Genomic DNA, 18533 nt, shown 5'->3' with positions numbered 1-18533 from the left:
AGCTACATGCAGTACTTCATCTTAGCAAGGAGCTAGGGTTAATTTAGGTAATGTATTCTGAATAATTCTTAGATTTTAATATATATATATATATATATATATATATATATATATATATATATATATATATATATATATATATATATATATATATATGTGTGTGTGTGTGTGTGTGTGTGTGTGTGTGTATAATGTGTGTGTGTGTGTGTTAACTTTCTTAGATATTTCTAATACGCATTTTATTTTAAGACGTTTGACTGGGAAAAAAAAGTTGTCAATCCCTGCTTTAAACAACAATGACATTGTCCAAAGTCTTCCAGGCTTTAAACATTTTTTCCAGACTTTCAGAATCAACAGTTTTCTGAATTTCACAGCATATGATGACGACAGTGTTTAGCAACATAATCATTTGTTGCTTTCATCTATTTGCTGGAGAAATTCAAAAGCGCAGTTTGCAAATTCAATTACGTTTGTGAATATATTCTTAAGATAAACAATATGACAAGCTGTAGGATTTTAAAAACAGTCAAAAGAATAAATGGAATCAATACGTTAATAATAATACGTTATTATATAATCCATAAAAAGTAACTGTAATCAGATTATGAGCATTTTAAAGTCTATTATACTTTCATTACAAGTACTTAATTCATGGAATCTGGTTCCGCAATCCAGATTACGTGAAATCAGTTTCTACCCAACACTGTCAATCAATCAATTAGAAATCAGACACCGTACTTTACTTTCTAAATGCGTCTTATTGTGAATTTCCTCTTAAAGCCAACTAATTTCAGTACGGCTCTTGCCTTAGCAAACACCCACAACAGAATTAAATTATTCATCTGTGCTCATCCAGACAGAATTATCTAAAGAGCCCAGAGCCTGTTACTGTTACAAAAACCGTTTGAGAGGAATCCCAGCTTTCCCACTTTTTTCTCCGTCTCTTCTCCCTCCTTTTTCCAACCCCTCCCTCCCATCTCTCTCTCTCTCTCTCTCTCTCTCTCTCTCTCTCTCTAGAGCCAGTACTGCAACTCGATGACGCAGCAGCAGCGGAGGCCTATGGAGCGATTGCTGGGCTGAGAGAATAACAGAGAGGCGCTGCTTTGGCCGGCCTTGACACTCAAACACACACACACACACACACACACAACGGCACAAAGGAAGTACTGCTGAGAGAGAACAGCTGATCTGGCCCTGAAGGAGAAACTGTGCTGCAGAGTCTCTATCCTTCGTTGTCCTCTCAACCATGGCAGAACTAACTGATCTCACCCTGGGCCAGACTGTTTACGTCTACAGCTGCTCAAATATGGAAGAGGAGGAGGAATAGATCAGGTATATATCAGCCCCGCTTACTCCAAACTCTTTTTCGCTCTCTTACTCGCTCTACTAACACACAGAGAGATTGCGAGCTGTTGTTCATTAATGCTGACTAAAAAGATGTGCTAAAATGTTCCGCTGTGGGACTGGCGAGTGGCCATGAGCGAAATGAGTGTGCTTGCGTGTGTAAGACCACGATTTGACTACATACTGCGGGAATCCATTGAGACGGACGTTCCAGAGACAGTCGTTTAAATGCGTTTGTCTTGATTGCGTTCCAGTAAAGGCGGGCCTTACTGTAATAGTGACATAATAGCATCGTAAACAGCGTAGAGCTAAATGTTACCTGCCCTGATATCTGGGCGTTATACTTTTAAATGGCCACGACATGAAATATTGTAAAGCAGTCCAAAAAAATCATGCATACTACGTATCGCAGGACTGGATCGCGTACCGAGTTCTTCTGCATGATGACCACCAGGGGGCACATCAGTGTGGTTCCTCGCACAGATGCACATTTAATCGCCCCGACAGGGACCAGAGGAAAGACGATCTCGATTATGAGGAGCGGTATGAACAAACGTCAGGTTGGTAAAGGGATTTTAATCTTACTGCGTTATTTAAAGAGCTCTAGTCACTTGATAGCAGGAAATGTTCATCTGTAGCCTGCCTTTATGTTTCTGTTGCAGCAAGGCCACTGTATTATTGCGGTTATACATATGTGATATATTTACGTGTGATTTTCATTTGTTTGTTTTGCACGTATTTAAGCTGAATAGCCCACTGCTAGAATTTGGTTTCGTGCGCGGAAAAGTTTCCATCTATAATTCATTAACAATACACAGCGGCCCACATACTGACCTAGGCCTCATCTCGATCGTCAGAAGGATTTATCAGTGTTCGGATTTGTTTTCTTGCATTTCTTTACGTTATACTTAAGGCCATTTTGGCCTTGAGTGGAAGATTCAAGCTATGAGCTCATTTGGACCGTGGTTTACTGTAGGCCTCACTTTCACAGTCCTTTGATGTGTTAGCATCTTTTCTTTTAGCATCTTATTGAGTGACAAAGAACAAAAGTACCTCAGCCATGCAGCACTTGTCCGCTAACGGTTCGCTGCATACTTGATATGACTCAGTTAGCGATGACTGTGCCGTGGCTGGGATGGCAGAGCTCCTTACACCCCGAGGTTATTGAGAAGCGGCATGTCGCACTGCAGAAAAATTCAATGCAACCATTTTTTTCAGGCGGAAATCACTTGCTGCAACGTAATAGTTTTCAACTCGTCTTTTTATTAGGAGTCAGGGCGATACAAGCAGGAAGTGCCCTAAACCGAAATAGAAATGTTATAAATAATCTACTTGTGTAAATAATCTGAAAATATTCTTGTAAAATGCGTTGTCCCTCCAGAGAAAAGAAATGCTGACAGCTTGTATAGAACACACCTTCAGTTTGTAAGTTTATTATAAATTACATATATTCAAATATTTAGTGCACATATGCATTTTTGCAATTAAATGAGAACAAATATCACAAAAATATAGTAACTGAATGTAGCAACAGCGGTTAATAGTAATTAATAATATATGACTCTCAGTAGTCTGCATTAAAAACACTGTTAATATGAAGGAATTTTCGGCATAGATTTTCACAGCAGTTTCACCTGTATTTTTAATTATCTTGTGGTTCATACTTAAAAGGAATTTCCATAACCTTAAAGGGACAGTTCACCTAAAAATGGAAATTCTGTCATTAATTATTCACCCTCTTATCATTCCAAACATGCAAGATCTTTTCATCTTACGAACACAAAATAGGAAATGCAAATTAAGCTTCCTTACCTTGCATAGACAGCAACGGAACTGACATGTTCATGGCCAAGGACCACATTTAAACAGTGCGTTTAGTGATGCAGCGTGGTCTGACAAGGAAGAAATTGCTAAATGAAGTTGTTATTTTTGTTTTCTTTGTGCACACAAAAGGGTATAAGGTCTCTTAAGTAGTTGCTTATTAGCATGCATATTAGCACAATATTAGCCAATTATTAGTAGTAATGAAGCACATATTAATGCCTTATTCTGCATGACCTTATTCTGTATACCTAAACCTACCAATATCTAAACTCAACAACTACCTTACTGACTATTAATAAGCAGAAAATTAGGAATTTACTGAAGGAAAAGTTGTAGTTAAAAGTGAATAAGTGATCTTCATTAAGGCTTTGTTCTTTGGGCTCAAATGAAACCAAAGAACGAATTGAAATGACATAATTTCGAACCAAATCAGGCCAAAATAAAGTAAATTTTGAATTTGTTTTGGCTCACCAAAGCTAACTGTTTTGGTAGTTCGTTTTTGACTAATAAACGCCGTTGAGCTACCATTGGTCGGAGGCGTTTGCGCAATCGGTGGGTGTGTTCTGAAACTCCACCTTCTTTGACGCAATTTTTTTTTTCCCGGTTCCTCATTCATCCGAGGTCAGGCAAGGGAGCAAATCTCCACACTTGCACTTGTAAAATGCAGTGAAAGCAATTCATTCCTACAAAGAAATTACAACAAAGCCTGTGTAAACGACCCGGAGTCATGCAAAAAACATCAGATGCAGCCATGAAAAGAAAGGAAAGGTAGCAAGCAAATAAATATTACATCATAAAGCTGCTTCCGCTGCTGTTCTTCTTCTTTCAAATCAAATTTAAAAGGTATAGAATAATAAAGCTTTGTTTATTAAACCTCTAGGCCTACGTGCATCACAAGTCATGTTTACATTAATCCGCACCCTGCCTCCGGCACCGCGTGGGTGTCAGAATGTTCTGAAACAGTATTTTCTAACTTCTTTTTGCCCTCAAACGAAGAATGAAATAGAACTTTGTTTGAAGTATATTTGTTTTTATATTTCAGGGATCCCACTGTTTAACCCATACATTTACTTTCATAGTACTTGTTAGTATATTTATATAATTAGTTCATATAGATTATAATTTATATTACTTTTATATAAATACTTTAACATTATATATATATATTTAATAGTGCATAAGCATTCAGTATAACTAAAAAAAATCTTTGGAATGTGGCTTAATGAATGATTTGGCTTTTTGAATTTTTTTCGAGGACCAGGAATTGTCCCATTTGAAACAGCTAATAGCATTTTCTGCTCAGTGAGCAACACAGCTCATTACCGTCACTGCTATTTAAACCCAGACAATATTGTGAAACATATAGATTCTCTATAGATAAGCTGATTCACTTGCGTGACTTTTTCAGGCCTGAAAACGTCCATTTTCTTTTAATTCACAGTGTTTTCCCAGTTTCTAATAATTGCATAAACATTGATATCACGGATGAAATTTAAGACTTGTGGGCTGGATAGTTCAGTGATCAGTCTTTGGTTCTTATTTCACCATCAGTGGTTCACTTATAAATCAACCTGGGAGCTGAACACAAGCCAGGCCACTAGTGAATGCAGCCTTTGTTACAGCAGCTTGTCTTCATGGCACCCAGGTAATCAGCACTCAGCCCTGTTTCCAGAAATAACCGCTGGTATCTGGGCATTAGGTTCACATGCTGCACTGCGAGCTGAAGGAGGCGGCCTTCTGCAAGCTTTAAAGGGACACTTTGCTGACTTTAAAAGCACGTCTGGTAAATCAAATCAAGCTTATTGGGCAGAAAACGAAATAAATATAGTCTAAATATAGTGAAATGCATCCTTATTTTGGATGCTATCCATTCGTTTAAATGTGGAAATAGATTTAAGATATGAAAAGCCTTTCAAGTACTCTGGTCATTTTATGACTCTGATCATGTGATTTGCACAGAAAGGTAAATCTGTATTCCAGTGAAGCGCGAAAGGCTTATGGGCTGTTCTCACATCATGCTAAAGAACGGCCATCAGGTTTAATTTAGCTCACATTTGTTATGCTGATAATGTAATTTATTAAGAAAAAGCTGCATTAAATTCCAAAAGAATGCAAAGAACATTTTTTCATTAATGAGCTTAGATCTGATTACAAGGAATTTATTTCCATACAGTGTCCATTATAATTGGATTTCAATAAGATGTATGTATAGTATGTATAATCTGCTGTGCCAGTCTTGGATTCTTACGTTAAAGCTGTGGGTGCAGCATCATGCAAAATCAGTAGTGTTTTAGTTACCAGTGCCATTGCGTAAGCTTTTTTAACAGTCAAATATGATTTGTTTATAGTGAAAGTTTCCAGTATTAAAGGGGTTAATTGAGATTAAAAGTTTTTTAGGCTGCTGATATGACTGATCTCATGTAAATAATATATTTTAGCACAATTCATGTTATTAAACGTTTTTAGTGAGAAGAAATATTCATATTATTACTTTGAGTAATAACGTTACATTTATTAATATTAGTGTGCTTAGAATATTCTAGAAAACAGAAGAAGCGTTCACACATGGAAAAAAAAAAACATTCACATGATTTATGCATAGTATTTATTTGCAGTCTTCACCCTGAATAAAGACATACCCAGTTTGGGCCATGAAATATAATAACCCATGCAGATGGAATGTGAAGCAGCGCCTCCCTGTCCGTTTTCTCTCGTTCCCTCCCACCCGTCTCCTCCCTCTCTCGTGCTCTCTGCAGAACAGCCGCATCCCTTTGCATCAATCAGCAGCCATGTTGAAGGTGAACCTACTGTCCTCCACCGCCTTTCCACTTCCTCCCGATCTTTCGTTCTCTCTTCATTGGTGTTGCGCGCTCACTCTGAGTCAGCGCCCGTATCTCGGTTTTCCTCGTAACCTTTCGCTGAAACCTCTTTCTAGCTGTCGGCCATGTTGTCTTCCGCCCATCTTTCTGTCCTTGTCCCTAATCAACCATTTATGCTTGCTCATGCACTCTCTCATCCTCTCTTTCTCCTCGCCCCGCTTCTGTTTGATATAAGAAATGTGCAATGGAGAAGCAGACCGTGCAGTCTCTCGCGCTCTCTCTCTCTCTCTTTCTCTCTCTCTCTCTCTCTCTCGTTTTTTTCTCTCACAACCACCCGCCCGCCCGCCACTACAAAGATGCATGCATAAAGATGTCGCTGCAGCCGTAACGGTGCAGTTTAGCCATACCAGTAACTGTGCATAAACACATACTGGACCAGAGTTTCATTAGGTGGGCAGACGGAGAACACGAGCATGTGTGCGCCTGTGCATTTAAATTGATAAGCTTTTTTTGGAGGAGCGAGGGGGGCTCTTCCGAAATAGCATCACCCGGACCGCCATTATTTATTCTACGTGATGGAAAATGTCAAAAGCTGCCTCGCGCCAGGTGCCGTTTTTGTTTTGACACCAGTGGTTGCTGTGCTGCATCCACCTCGCACGGCATGCAAGCGCTTCTCACATGTTAGCGCGCTGATCTGTTTTCCCCACGCACTCTCGTTCCGGCTACCCTTTTGCAGTGGTTAATGAAGTTGCAGTGCTTGCTAGCACACCGCATCTCTTTCCCGCTGCTAATAATGCACAGACAGCAGCAGAGCTGCCCTGCCCGACTATTTATAAACTCCACAGTGGGCGAAAAGACCCTGGTGGCCAGCTAGCGAGCATACGGACGGAGCGATACCTATAGCGGGGTGCAGTGGAGTGGACTGATGCCCCCTGCCACCTCTGGACTGGGCGTCTCATGCAGAGAGGGCACTGGGACTAGGGTAAACGAAAAAGAGAGAGAGTGAGTGTGAGAGAGACAGAGCAAGCCGGATAGACTTATAGGAGAGACTGCGATCGCAGCAGAGAGCAGCAAGTGACGAGTCGAATCTACAAAAAAAGAAAAAAAAAACCTGTAACACTTTCGCCTACAAACGAAACATCTTTTTCCAGCCATCAGTGGATCGCAGGAACAAGGAAGGCGTGAGCGATGATTTCCGCTCTCCGTTCACTGAAGCGATTTCTCTGATTAACTGTAATAAAGGTACGTTCAGCATGCTTTTGCTTCCAGTTTCGAACAGACAGGGCAGCGCATCAAGACTCATGTGGTTTTATCTGTAAAAATGAAAGCTAGTGTTTCGTTCTCTGTCTGATTGGACATTTCATACTCGTTTCTTTCATTTTGTACTTAATAGTTTGAAGGAAGGCATGGGATTTTTATTTTTCCGCCATTTCGCTCATTCGTTATGGTAAGTCATGTTGAGGGTGTGGCAGGTATATATAATCACAGACAACAAATGCCATTTTACGCCCATATAAAACGCCTCACAGCATTAAACGGAAGCATTGACAACCGAAATAAACAAATAGCATTTTTTAATTTTGTATTTTCCGTTTTTCACGTAAAGGGGCCCTTCAACTTAAATTAGCATTGCCATCCTGTTCTGCGAGTCTATGGGATGCGATTTTGACTGCGTACTAGTCTACTAAACACACACACTTGCACACCCACACACACACACACCAATACAGATTACAGTGATCCCCAGCGATTGTCCACAGCTTCTTCTAAATGCTACCGGGGCTTTCCAACATGGCGCAGTCTGTAAGAACAGTCAGTTTTTCTCTGGATGAAAAACACAACTGCCTGCTCGGTCGCCATTCATACAAATCCCAATAAGTGCTGCGCCACAGCATGTTGCCGTGACAACGGAGGCCTGTCAGACAGGGAGCAGGCGGATGTTTTCCCAGCGATTAAGAGAGGTCTGCCTTTCCCGTTTAGCGCAATCATACACAAACAGTACAGATTAAAATAGACCTTTGGCAGCATCATATGAACAAATCTGGTACGCCGTAACATCCAGACTGCTTCGGGTGGGTTGTTTAATGCTCAGTGAAGGTAAAGGCTGAACAATAATGCTGTGTCATAATGTTGCTGATCAGCAGAAGCAGATATATGTTAGATTTCTTCTTTGCGGTTTGGTCGTTTCCTTTCTCGATATGAGCTATGTATAATGCATCAGGGCGACCACAGCCTGAGAAAATGTTCTTCTAAACTAGTTTGTGTGTTCAGAAACTGTACAGACAAGGCTTTGCTTGTCAAGTCATTTCAATATTAATAATTAACAATGTTCTCAGAATTTAGACACTAAAGTCTATAAATCGTAGGTCCGGACAAGATCAACCTCTACTATCTAATAGTACATTACAGGAAGCCATTTTACTTTGTACCAAGATGCTTTTTGTCATGGTTTCAAAATGGCTGCTCCGATGAAAGAAAACAACCTCTTAACAGAGACACACAACCTTTACCTTATCGCACGACTCGCATACGTTACTGAAAAACAAAACATCTCAACATTGCAGAGCGTTTATGCTAAATACGTACTTGAACACGGTCATTTAAATGCAAATGCTCCACAATAACGAAGCGTAACTTTCTACAATTAATATATTGCTCTCTGACAATGACTGATGCATTGTTCAAAGAATAGGTCACCGAAAAACCAAAAACCCATCGATCTGCTTCAGAGAACATGTGATAACCCCCGAAGGAGTATAAGTTAGTTTTACGTCGCAATACTTGCAGATATATCCGATTTACAGAGCTGCAAAATAATCAGCAGTACCAAGCTTGGAAGAGCCAGGATACATTTTTTAAAACTCCAGACTGTGTTCGTCCGGAAGAGGAAATTCATATACACCTAGGATGGCTTCAGGGGGATTCAAATATGGGTTCATTTTCATTTTTGGGTGAACAGTTCCTTTAAAGTGACAGCATCTAAGCATGCATCTAAAAAGCAATTGTGCATACTGGGCCATTAAAATGCAAATCGACTCATGAATGTTTCATTCGATAAAAGCTGCCTAAAAATCACATCTCATTGACTAATTTGAATTATAGTGTGGACATTACATGACCACTGCACAGAAAAAGAAGCATCGTACAGAAAAAGAGCAAGACAGAATTGTGCCACCCTCAACGTAGCATTTGTTATACTTTGATGGTGCATTAACCATGAGCACTGTTGCATTTGACATATATCTACTTTGCAGTGGCAGGTCAGTCTTCCTCCTGGGGAGCACTCGAACTGGAAATAGATAGTGAGAAGCAGAAATGGGTCAGCTTGCTAGGACAGATATTCAAAAGCTTTTGTGTTCCTATAACACCAGAAAGATGTAGAATCTGACCTTTATTTATTTCCTCATTGTGCTACGTAGATTAGTCAGCTAAATAGTCAAAGTTTCATGCACTTAGTTGGTGACACATAACATATTTGAAAGGACAACTATGTATATGCTATACAAATACTGTCAATAAATTACAGTACGTGTTATTATTCTGTTTTATCTGTCTTGTTTTTGCTTATCCATGTACTTTATTTTGGAGTCATCTTGTTCACCTTTTGTCTTATGTCTCTGTCAAACGCTCCCCTCTCATGGCCTAATTGTGTTCAGCTGTGTTTTGCTCCCTTAGTTCTTGTTGTATATAGCTCCTGTTTCTGCTTGGTCTGTTGTTGCTTTCGTATTGCATCTGGTAAGATTTCAGCGTAAGGAAATCATAAATATGGTATGCAATGTATTTTAGTCTGCTGTTGTTAGAAATAAAATAAAAAGATATAGCCATAAGTAAATAAAATAAAATAGTTTTTTACAGCTTTTTGTGGAAAACAGATTTATTTCATATTTTATAAGTTATAATAAATAATCCAATTTTTTTTTTTAAATGCTTGATATTTTCTAGACAGCCTAAATCCAGGAAATAACTTTAAATATTGATATATCAGACCATGTTATTGTTTTGAATGCATTATATGTTCTGTATTCTGTAAAAGGGATATTTCAGCCTAAAATAAAGTCTGTCATCATTTACTCACCCTCATGTTGTTCCAGATCTCCGCGACTTTATCTTCTGTGGAACATAAAAGAAGATATATTGAGAAATGCCTGTTTTTTGTCCACAAAGTCAATGGGCTCCAATGTTGTTTGTGCCATCATTATTCAATGTTCGGCAGACGAAAAAGTCATACACATGCAACAAATCCGGGTGAGAAAGAGAGCGTGAAAAAACACTGAAAAGGAATAACAATATAAGCCTTTAGGATCTAGACTGCCAAGAGGCAAAAGTCTTCTTATTGCAGCAATCAGGGCTAAGTTAAGCCTGATGCAACCTTATCAGTTTGACATATTAATATTAATTTGGTCACATAGATAAGCACTTTGTAAAGGTTACACAACGCAAGCTTGAACTTTAATATTCATGAGTTAGACCGGGTCAGCGTCACTCCTAGTGAAGCAAGAAAAGCATATTGCCAACCTGTTTCCAAAGACATTGCTAACGGAAGACTCACCAATGACAAACATGCTCTAGCTTGTCTAGTCAGGAACACATCAGTCAGTAAATACATCATCCCTTCAATAACTATTTTTATGTTTGACCTGTAGCTTAAACAGCTGAGCATGTCACTACACCAAGGAAATTCATTTTATTCTTAGGGACATCATTAACTAATTCAAAAGTACACCTTGAATCCAGCTTTTGCTGCTTTGGATTGAGGAGTCCATCAAATGCATAAATATTAATCTAGATGCATACAAAAATAGCCTACATTAGTTTAGTGCCACCGCTTCTACCTGTTCCCAACTAGTTCTGGGTTCCAGCCCATGTTAGCTATTTGTATAACGTGTCCCTGGAATTAATTATTTCATGATTTTGAGCAATATATTTTACTCATTGGAAGTGCTATTGAAGAAAACACTTTCCCAGTCATGGATTCTTGCTCACTTCCTCTAGTAGACAATGACGATCACTGTGTGTCTTCAGCACATGTTTTCATGCGAAGAGCAATGATGAGCAATAAGCCATCATTCCAAACCAACCATTCCAAAAGTCATTATGTCATTAAGTTCAGAGGTCCTTGGAAAAAAAAACAATTTGAAGCACTTTGTAAGTCCTAAGTAGTCTGCTGGTACCAGAATTATTATTCAAATTTTTTGTCTTACGTTTTACGTCGCCAATTCGGATCTTGCTATTATCTTGGCATATTTATAGAATATTGACCAGAGTTGAAGATTTTAATATTCCATGGAAACAGGATATAGAAGAGTGGGGAAGATTCTGTATAACAGGAAGTCTACTAGTTGCTACAAAATTGTCTGTTCAATTCTTGAACTATAACACGGTACACAATTTATAATGGTATAGTGGTATATTTGGAGGCCAGGATCTTATAAAGAGCTGATCTGTCTAATTGTGTCTCAGTGACATTACCAGATTAACTTAAAGCATGTAAAACAATTGTATTCATTATGATGTATTTCTGTGTATTATATGTGATGGATTAGACTATTCTAATGCTGCCAGTTGAGCCACCTTCCACAGCCCAGGTGTTAGCTCCTCAAGCAGACAAAAGAAGCGTTCTCTGTGACTCACCATGTATGGAACATCTCACCCTTGCTCAGTCTAGACTCTCTTTGAGCCAGTCAGAGAATAAAACATTTAATCTACTTACATTTCAAATATTGGTGTAGAAAACATTTTGTTTGACGGACTGTATTTAATGCATACTGTTGCTTTTCTTTGTTTTCTGTGCAGATTCTTTGTTTTATGCTCTTCTTTGTGCATGTATCTGTCTGTGCTTACCTTGTATGAAGTATGCTTCTGTACTCTTGAGAGCAAAAATAAATGAAAGATTTTCACGGTTCTCAGATCAAGTAGGGTGTGGAGAAGATGTGACATTAGTATGAAAATGTAAAATAAAAAAACAAAACAAATGTAAGATGAAATATGCATCTGTCTTTGCTCTTCCGGAGGGCCGGTGTCCTGCAGAGTTTAGCTCCAGCACTAATCAAACAAACCTGAAGCAGCTAATCAAGGTCTTACTAGGTTTAGGTGTGTTGAGGAAAGTTGAAGCTAAACTCTGCACAACACTGGTCCTCCAGGATCTGGTTTGATGACCTCTGACTTAAATCATTGAATATATTACCACCTGGTTGTTGATGTTATGATCTAACCACATCTGTTAAACACTGCATATTATAATAACTACACTGGTTTCGTTTGATTACTGCTTTATAGACATGCCATGATGGTGAAACAAGCAGCTTAAGATTTGAGCCATGCTGCCATCTAGTGGTTTGATATGATTAGATTAGTGTCATCTTATAATTAAGCTTTTCTTTTCTTTCTGTGGTTTGAAACGACTCCTTGCTATTCTTTTTATTAATAGTTAAATGTCATGTTGTGGTCAAATATGTATTTGTTTAACGTGGTTAAATTTTTTTCTAAAAACAATTTACTCACCGTAATGTTTTTCTAAACCTTTATGCATTTCATGGTAAAATCTTAAGGTGTTTTTGTTACACAGGTTCATGTATTTGTTCAGGTACATGTATTTACTATTATAATAACAATTTATGAAAACACTGAAGTTGGGTTAAATAAATTTTAATTTTGGGGTTAATTATATCTTTAAATCATCATCATCCATAGTCTTTTTATTGAATGTTATTGACTTGTTATTAAACAGTTATTAAACTAAGTATACTGAATACCTCAGTAAATTCTCAGTAATACAAATCAATGTTCAGAGTATCTGTAATTTTTTTTAACACAGATTTAAAATATTGTGTGTTTTTTTTTTACCTGTTTGTTTCTCCTCTGCAGATGACTGTGGTCAACCCCAGCACTCTTGGTCTGGTGGACAGTTCCCACCCCCAAGCTGTCCTCAGTCATCTTAGTGAACAACGTTCACAAGGCCTATTCTGTGATGTAATAATCGTCGTAGAGGATGTCAAATTCCGGGCTCACCGTAACATACTGGCTGCCACAAGTGGATATTTTCGTAATGCATTTGAAAGGCCTGAGGTCTATACATCCAGCCAGGTGCTGGAGCTAACAGACCTGAAATCTGAGGTCTTTGCTAGCATACTGAACTTCATTTACAATGCCAGAGTGGAGTCAAGTAGTACGGAGGACAGCAGGTCTTTGGTAGCAGCTGGAAAGCGTTTAGGAATTCCCTTTCTGGAGAAATTGCTAGACTCTGAAAGGCAGAGCTCTGGTCTCTTGCAAGGCCAAGCCTCTGCAGGCTGCGGAAGATCAAACAGTCAGTCAAAACTGGCAGACACATGCACGCTGAAAAGAGAAACCCTCAAGCCTGAGGAGTTAGACTGCTCCAAAGGCCCTAGGATCACCAATGCTTTCTCCATTACTGAGGTAGAGGCAGTAAACAACCCATTTACTACACTTGATCACCGTAACAAAGTTACTGAGAGACTTAAGGAAGGGCATCTTCCTTCTAGCTCCCAAGATACAAGCATATCTCCCACAGAGATTGAGCCTACCAGTGCCCTAACTGAGCACTCATATGCAGTGAGCCAGGGCCAAGAATCTAAAGAGGTTAACCAGGAGACTGATAACAGAACAACCATGCCTGTCGTGCCTCCAGCTAAGACTTTGGTTACCCATAGACTCGGGCCTATAAAGAAACGTCGTATACATGGTAATGGTATTCCACCTTTCTCAAGTGAGCCAGTTGCAACCGTGCCCACTCTTACAGGCACATCTGCAGTGGAAAAGTCTACTGTTGCGCCATTATCTTCCTCCCAGTTGTCCTCAGATGCAGCACCAGAAATACATTCCAGCCTCGATCTGTTGCCACCACTTGACATTACACCCTCTCAGGATGCAGAGCCACCCTGCCTCAGTCCTCAGAATACACCCAACGTCTCTACCTTCAGCTGCCAGCAATGCCCTGAGACCTTTAGCAACTCAGCACTTCTGACTATTCACATGCAAATACACAAGAGATTTGTCAGTCATTTGTTTTGCAAGTACTGCCGCAAAAAGTTCATGCATCTGAAAAGATTGCGCAATCACGAGCAGGTTTGTGTGAAATCCCTAAAAGGCCCATCTGAGTTAGAGACAAATAATAAAGATTCTTTGAGAGTCCCGGTCTCAGATATTACATCCGATGCAAATACTGCAAAACACTCTTTACCTCCCCCTGATCTCGATATCCCTTTACATTTAGAATCCACATTGACAAGTCCCCTTGAGATGTCTCAGGATCAAGTTAATGGGATCTTAAAAACCAATAGTACTTCAAGGACTTATAAATGTTCTGTGTGTAAACGGGCTTATGTGACCCTTTCCAGCCTAAAAAGACACGAGAATGTACACTCATGGCATAGAGCCTATCCTTGCCACTACTGCAACAAAGTTTTTGCTCTGGCTGAATACCGCACCAAGCATGAGATCTGGCATACCGGGGAACGCCGATACCAGTGCATTTTCTGCTTGGAGACCTTCTTGACTTATTACATCCTCAAGAATCACCAGAAGACCTTTCATGGCATTGACCCACAGCTGGCTGTCAATAAAAAATCAGCAAATGGTGGATTCAAGAGTAGTGTCTACCCCATAAAGCTTTACAGGCTTCTCCCAATGAAGTTTAGAAAGAAACGTTACAAGTCATACAGTCAGACATACTCTGAAGGGATCGAGAGCAATGATGAGTCCTACAGTGCACCTCTAGGCAGCTGTTCCCCCAACACTCTTTTTGACAGCGCGGTGCCAACAACTAATTCAGATGTTGTCAGTGGTCAGTCCTTATTTTCAATGCCGGTGACATTCATGGCCACTCCGAAAATGATGGCATCGGAAACGCCTCGCATCAGCTTTGACAAGCCACGCGACCAAAACTTAGGATTTCCTGTGCCATCTGAAACAGACCAACCCCTGAAACACCTCTCTGCTGATTTCAGGAAACAGTCTGGATTTGATGGAAAAGGGTCACCGCTCTTCAGCTACAAATTTACAGATTCTTCAAAAGCAATACAGAAAAACACAGGGTCCTCTTTGATTACCCATGGAAGTGACAGAGATTCTCCAACAGAGAAAAACACAGAAAACAGCTCGGACATTCTTCCATTCCTCAACATACCATCCGTATGCTCCTTCGAAGGGTTGAGCAAGCTTAGTGAACTGTCAGCAGCAGCACAAACCATTGAGGACATGGCTAATCAGCTGCTGCAAGCGAGACCTGAGAGCATAACAGCAGATCAACCGCCTAGTGGAAAAACAGAAACGTACATTGCTAAGCCTGCATGTCCAGGCCCATCAATTGATAACCAAGTCCTTCCCCTCTGCCAAATAACAGTGAAAATTGGCAACGAGGCAATTGTTCGTCGAAAAATAAAAGGCTCAAAGCTATTTCCAAAGAAGAGGAAAAGGAAAAGTTGGAGACATGAGGGCATAGGTCACAGGAGCCCTGCAGAGGAGAGTATTGGAAGTCCAAGTTTAAGGGTAAGGGCAGAAGTCACAACCTCAGTGACAAAAAAAGAAACATATGATGACCCAAATGATCCTGAATCCGACAAACTATGGCGTCCCTATTACACATATAAACCTAAAAAAAGGAGTAAGAAGCTGAAAGAAAAACGAACAAGGATGAAACATCTGAGATGCTACACCAGGCCCTTGTCACCTGAAGCTAGTGAAGACTTCAGAGAAACTCCATTCTGTCCAGAGGAGAGGATCTCGGCAGACAACTATGGGGTCAGAAGGGAGCCAAGGCATAGCAGCCAAAAGGAAGCTTTCCCCTGCCACAGCTGTGAGAGCTCTTTCGCTAGCCAGACCTCCCTCAGCATGCACATCATCAGCTGCCATCAGCCACACTGCAGAATATGTGGTAAACAATGTCCCCCTGAAGACACATCCAGCACAGCTGGGCCCACTGGAGAGGATAGTGGTGACTTTATCTGCAAGAGCTGCACAGAGGATGGCTCCTGTTTCAGCTCAGATGTTACGTCCCCTAGCCTGAGCATGGAAAAGCGCTATAGATGTTCTTACTGCCCACAGAGATTCCTGTACCTTGCCACCAAGAAAAGTCATGAGAAAAAACATCTAGAAAAGTCAGGTAAAGGACACAGTTGCAGGTACTTCTCAAAGGTATGTAAATCAGCAATGCTGTTGAGTGTGCACGAGAGCAAGCACCTCAAGGCAGAAGATGGAGAAGATCCAAACATGACATGTAAAACAAGCAGTTCGCTTTCTACAGGTAAAGAGCGCAAAGGACAGATCAAACCTGAGCCTTGGGAAAGCATGTATACCAGCTCAGAGATCAAGCCAAAGATGGGGGAACCTATAAACATAGAAACCGAGGGAAATTATCCTACAATCGACAGTGTCTTCAAGAAAACGTCATTGTCATTTCCTTATGCAGCGGATAGGTCTTTTAGTCACCTTTCCCCGGAAATAAAGAGGAAGACGTCTAAGAAAAAAAGCATTTTGGAACGTTCTAAAGGATTTGTATTTGATGGGCACAGACAGGACTCTGTAATTTGGGGACAACAGGATTGACCCCACAACACAGGTACAACCAATTAAAGTGCTGACTCTGTCTAAACTGTCAACTAAGAATGCCTGTAACCAAAGGAACTTCCCAACAGCCTACAGTTGCTCAAGACAGAACAGCATTTCTGCAAAGAGGAACCTTATTTTCACGCCCACGACAGGAAGGAAATGCATCTCCTGCTGATGTCACATAGAATAATGACATAAGTGACAGGGCAGGCCTTACAACCTATGAAAAATGGAGAAAAGAAATACGCACATGAAAGTATGAGGAGGTTGGCATGATGACTTTGCATTCAAGAGAACTTGTGAGATGTAAATATAGAGTATTTTTGGTCGTTCACATTAAATACTATTGGTAGTTTTCCATGTTTTTCTATAAGAAGAGAAGTGGTTTTATTTTTATACGTTTTTATTTGTATAAGTCAAGTTTATCTTCCCTATTCCATTGCTCATTGTGTTGTACTCTATGCATCAAGTAAAGTGAACGACTAGCAGCACCTTACAGTAAAGATAACTGCGAGTGATTGAACTTTTATTGTAACATAACACCATTACCACATTTCAATTTGTTCGTTGCACAAAAATGCATTAATAACTCTGCTGATTGTACTGATAAATGCTAAAAATGATTTTCCAAAATATATACCAAATGTTTTACTTTCATTTATAAAATAACTTAATTTGTGAAATACAATTCATGAAATAAAAAAAAATACAATAACACAAGTGTATTTAAGTTTATCATAATATTTTAAGATAAGATTGTACTAATATAGTAAAATGTAATAATGTTAGTCAAAGTTAAGGACAGATATGTCAATATTTAACACAAATGAAAACAAGGCTACAAAAGGTCGATGGACAGATGCAATAGAATGTATTCATAGACTATTTAAAATGACTTTTTTTATCAAGTGTGACAGAGAATGCCAGAAAGAGAATGAGTGAAACAGAGCCCAGAGCTCCTTTTCCTCCTGAAACTGCAGACTTGTAAGAGGGAAGTCTGTTTATTCATTCAGATAGTCTCTCTCACTATGTCTTTGGGCCTCCATGCCGAACCATCTGAGAAGCTCATTCCAGTTTCTCTGTCGGTCCTCCACACAATGCCGCATTCACTGTGTCCTGTCTGGGCCCACGTGACACCAGTGCCAGATGTTCTGAACTGTCCACCACCGTCAACTCCACTCTCTGGAGATATGCTGGTAGCAGGTTTGTGCCCAAAACCGAAAGCCTATCGGCGTGTCCGTGAAGGTTTTCACTCATTCCAGGTCTTCGGGGAATGTCTGGTACTTCATTCATCTGTACCTGGACTTTGTTTCACATTTTTCAAAAACTCCACCAGACAGCCAATCAGCTACTTAACTGTTTTACATGCTGAATCCATCGGAAAACATGTGCCGATCTTCTCAGATTTCAGGGAGCAATTGTAATATTAAACACAATGCTGCAAAACACAAGATGCGACAACTGCTTTCATTTTATTCCATAGTTTATATCTGAAACAGATCACATATACAGTATAATACTCTAACAAATATACTAATAAAGAAATGAACAGCTCTGTATGTAATATGCATTAGGATAAGATTCCCGCTAAACAGAACAATCACCAACTGGGCCGATCTTCAGAGAAACTGACTGCATGGGCAAAGAAATCGGAGTAGAAAGACATAAAAAAAGGTGTTACATTTTCAAAATTACATTGCAATTTTTTTCATGCATTTTTACAACTCTCCGTAATGGAAAAACAAGCAAACAGATGAATTATGGCTGTCAGAAGAGAGGAAGTTATCAGCAGTGTTGCAGTAGTGTTGACTTTTAATACTAGGCTAATAATATAGAACAAGTTATCTGTTACATATGCATTCATTATTAAGTAATGAAAAAATTAATTAAAAAGTTGATTTCAGATGTCAGTTGTTCTGGCAAAGCATTTTCACTGATAAAAAATGGTATATAGTCTGATTACTTGCAATACTACAGTATTAT

General features: G+C 39.6%; 1 protein-coding gene across 3 annotated transcripts; it reads left to right on the top strand.

Annotated features, from left to right (window-relative positions):
- The first annotated feature begins 1040 nt into the window (after positions 1 to 1040).
- Positions 1041 to 17979, top strand: zbtb38 (zinc finger and BTB domain containing 38). Of its 3 annotated transcripts, none has more exons than XM_043264699.1 (3): positions 1041 to 1332; positions 1757 to 1904; positions 12852 to 17979. In XM_043264699.1, the coding sequence occupies exons 2-3, from the start codon at positions 1785 to 1787 to the stop codon at positions 16545 to 16547; spliced, it is 3816 nt and encodes a 1271-aa protein (XP_043120634.1). In that variant the 5' UTR covers positions 1041 to 1332; positions 1757 to 1784; the 3' UTR covers positions 16548 to 17979. The 3 variants fall into 3 exon arrangements, with proteins under 3 accessions (XP_043120634.1, XP_043120636.1, XP_043120635.1); XM_043264700.1 differs by lacking the exon at positions 1041 to 1332 and adding an exon at positions 4720 to 7229 and having other exon boundaries at positions 1799 to 1904; XM_043264701.1 differs by lacking the exon at positions 1757 to 1904.
- Positions 17980 to 18533: the final 554 nt, after the last annotated feature.

This window comes from Puntigrus tetrazona, chromosome 18 (genome assembly GCF_018831695.1).
Source record: "Puntigrus tetrazona isolate hp1 chromosome 18, ASM1883169v1, whole genome shotgun sequence".
In the NCBI taxonomy this organism is placed as follows: Eukaryota; Metazoa; Chordata; class Actinopteri; order Cypriniformes; family Cyprinidae; genus Puntigrus; species Puntigrus tetrazona.
Note: the sequence above shows the minus strand (reverse complement) of the source record. Positions and strands in the feature narration are given on the sequence as shown.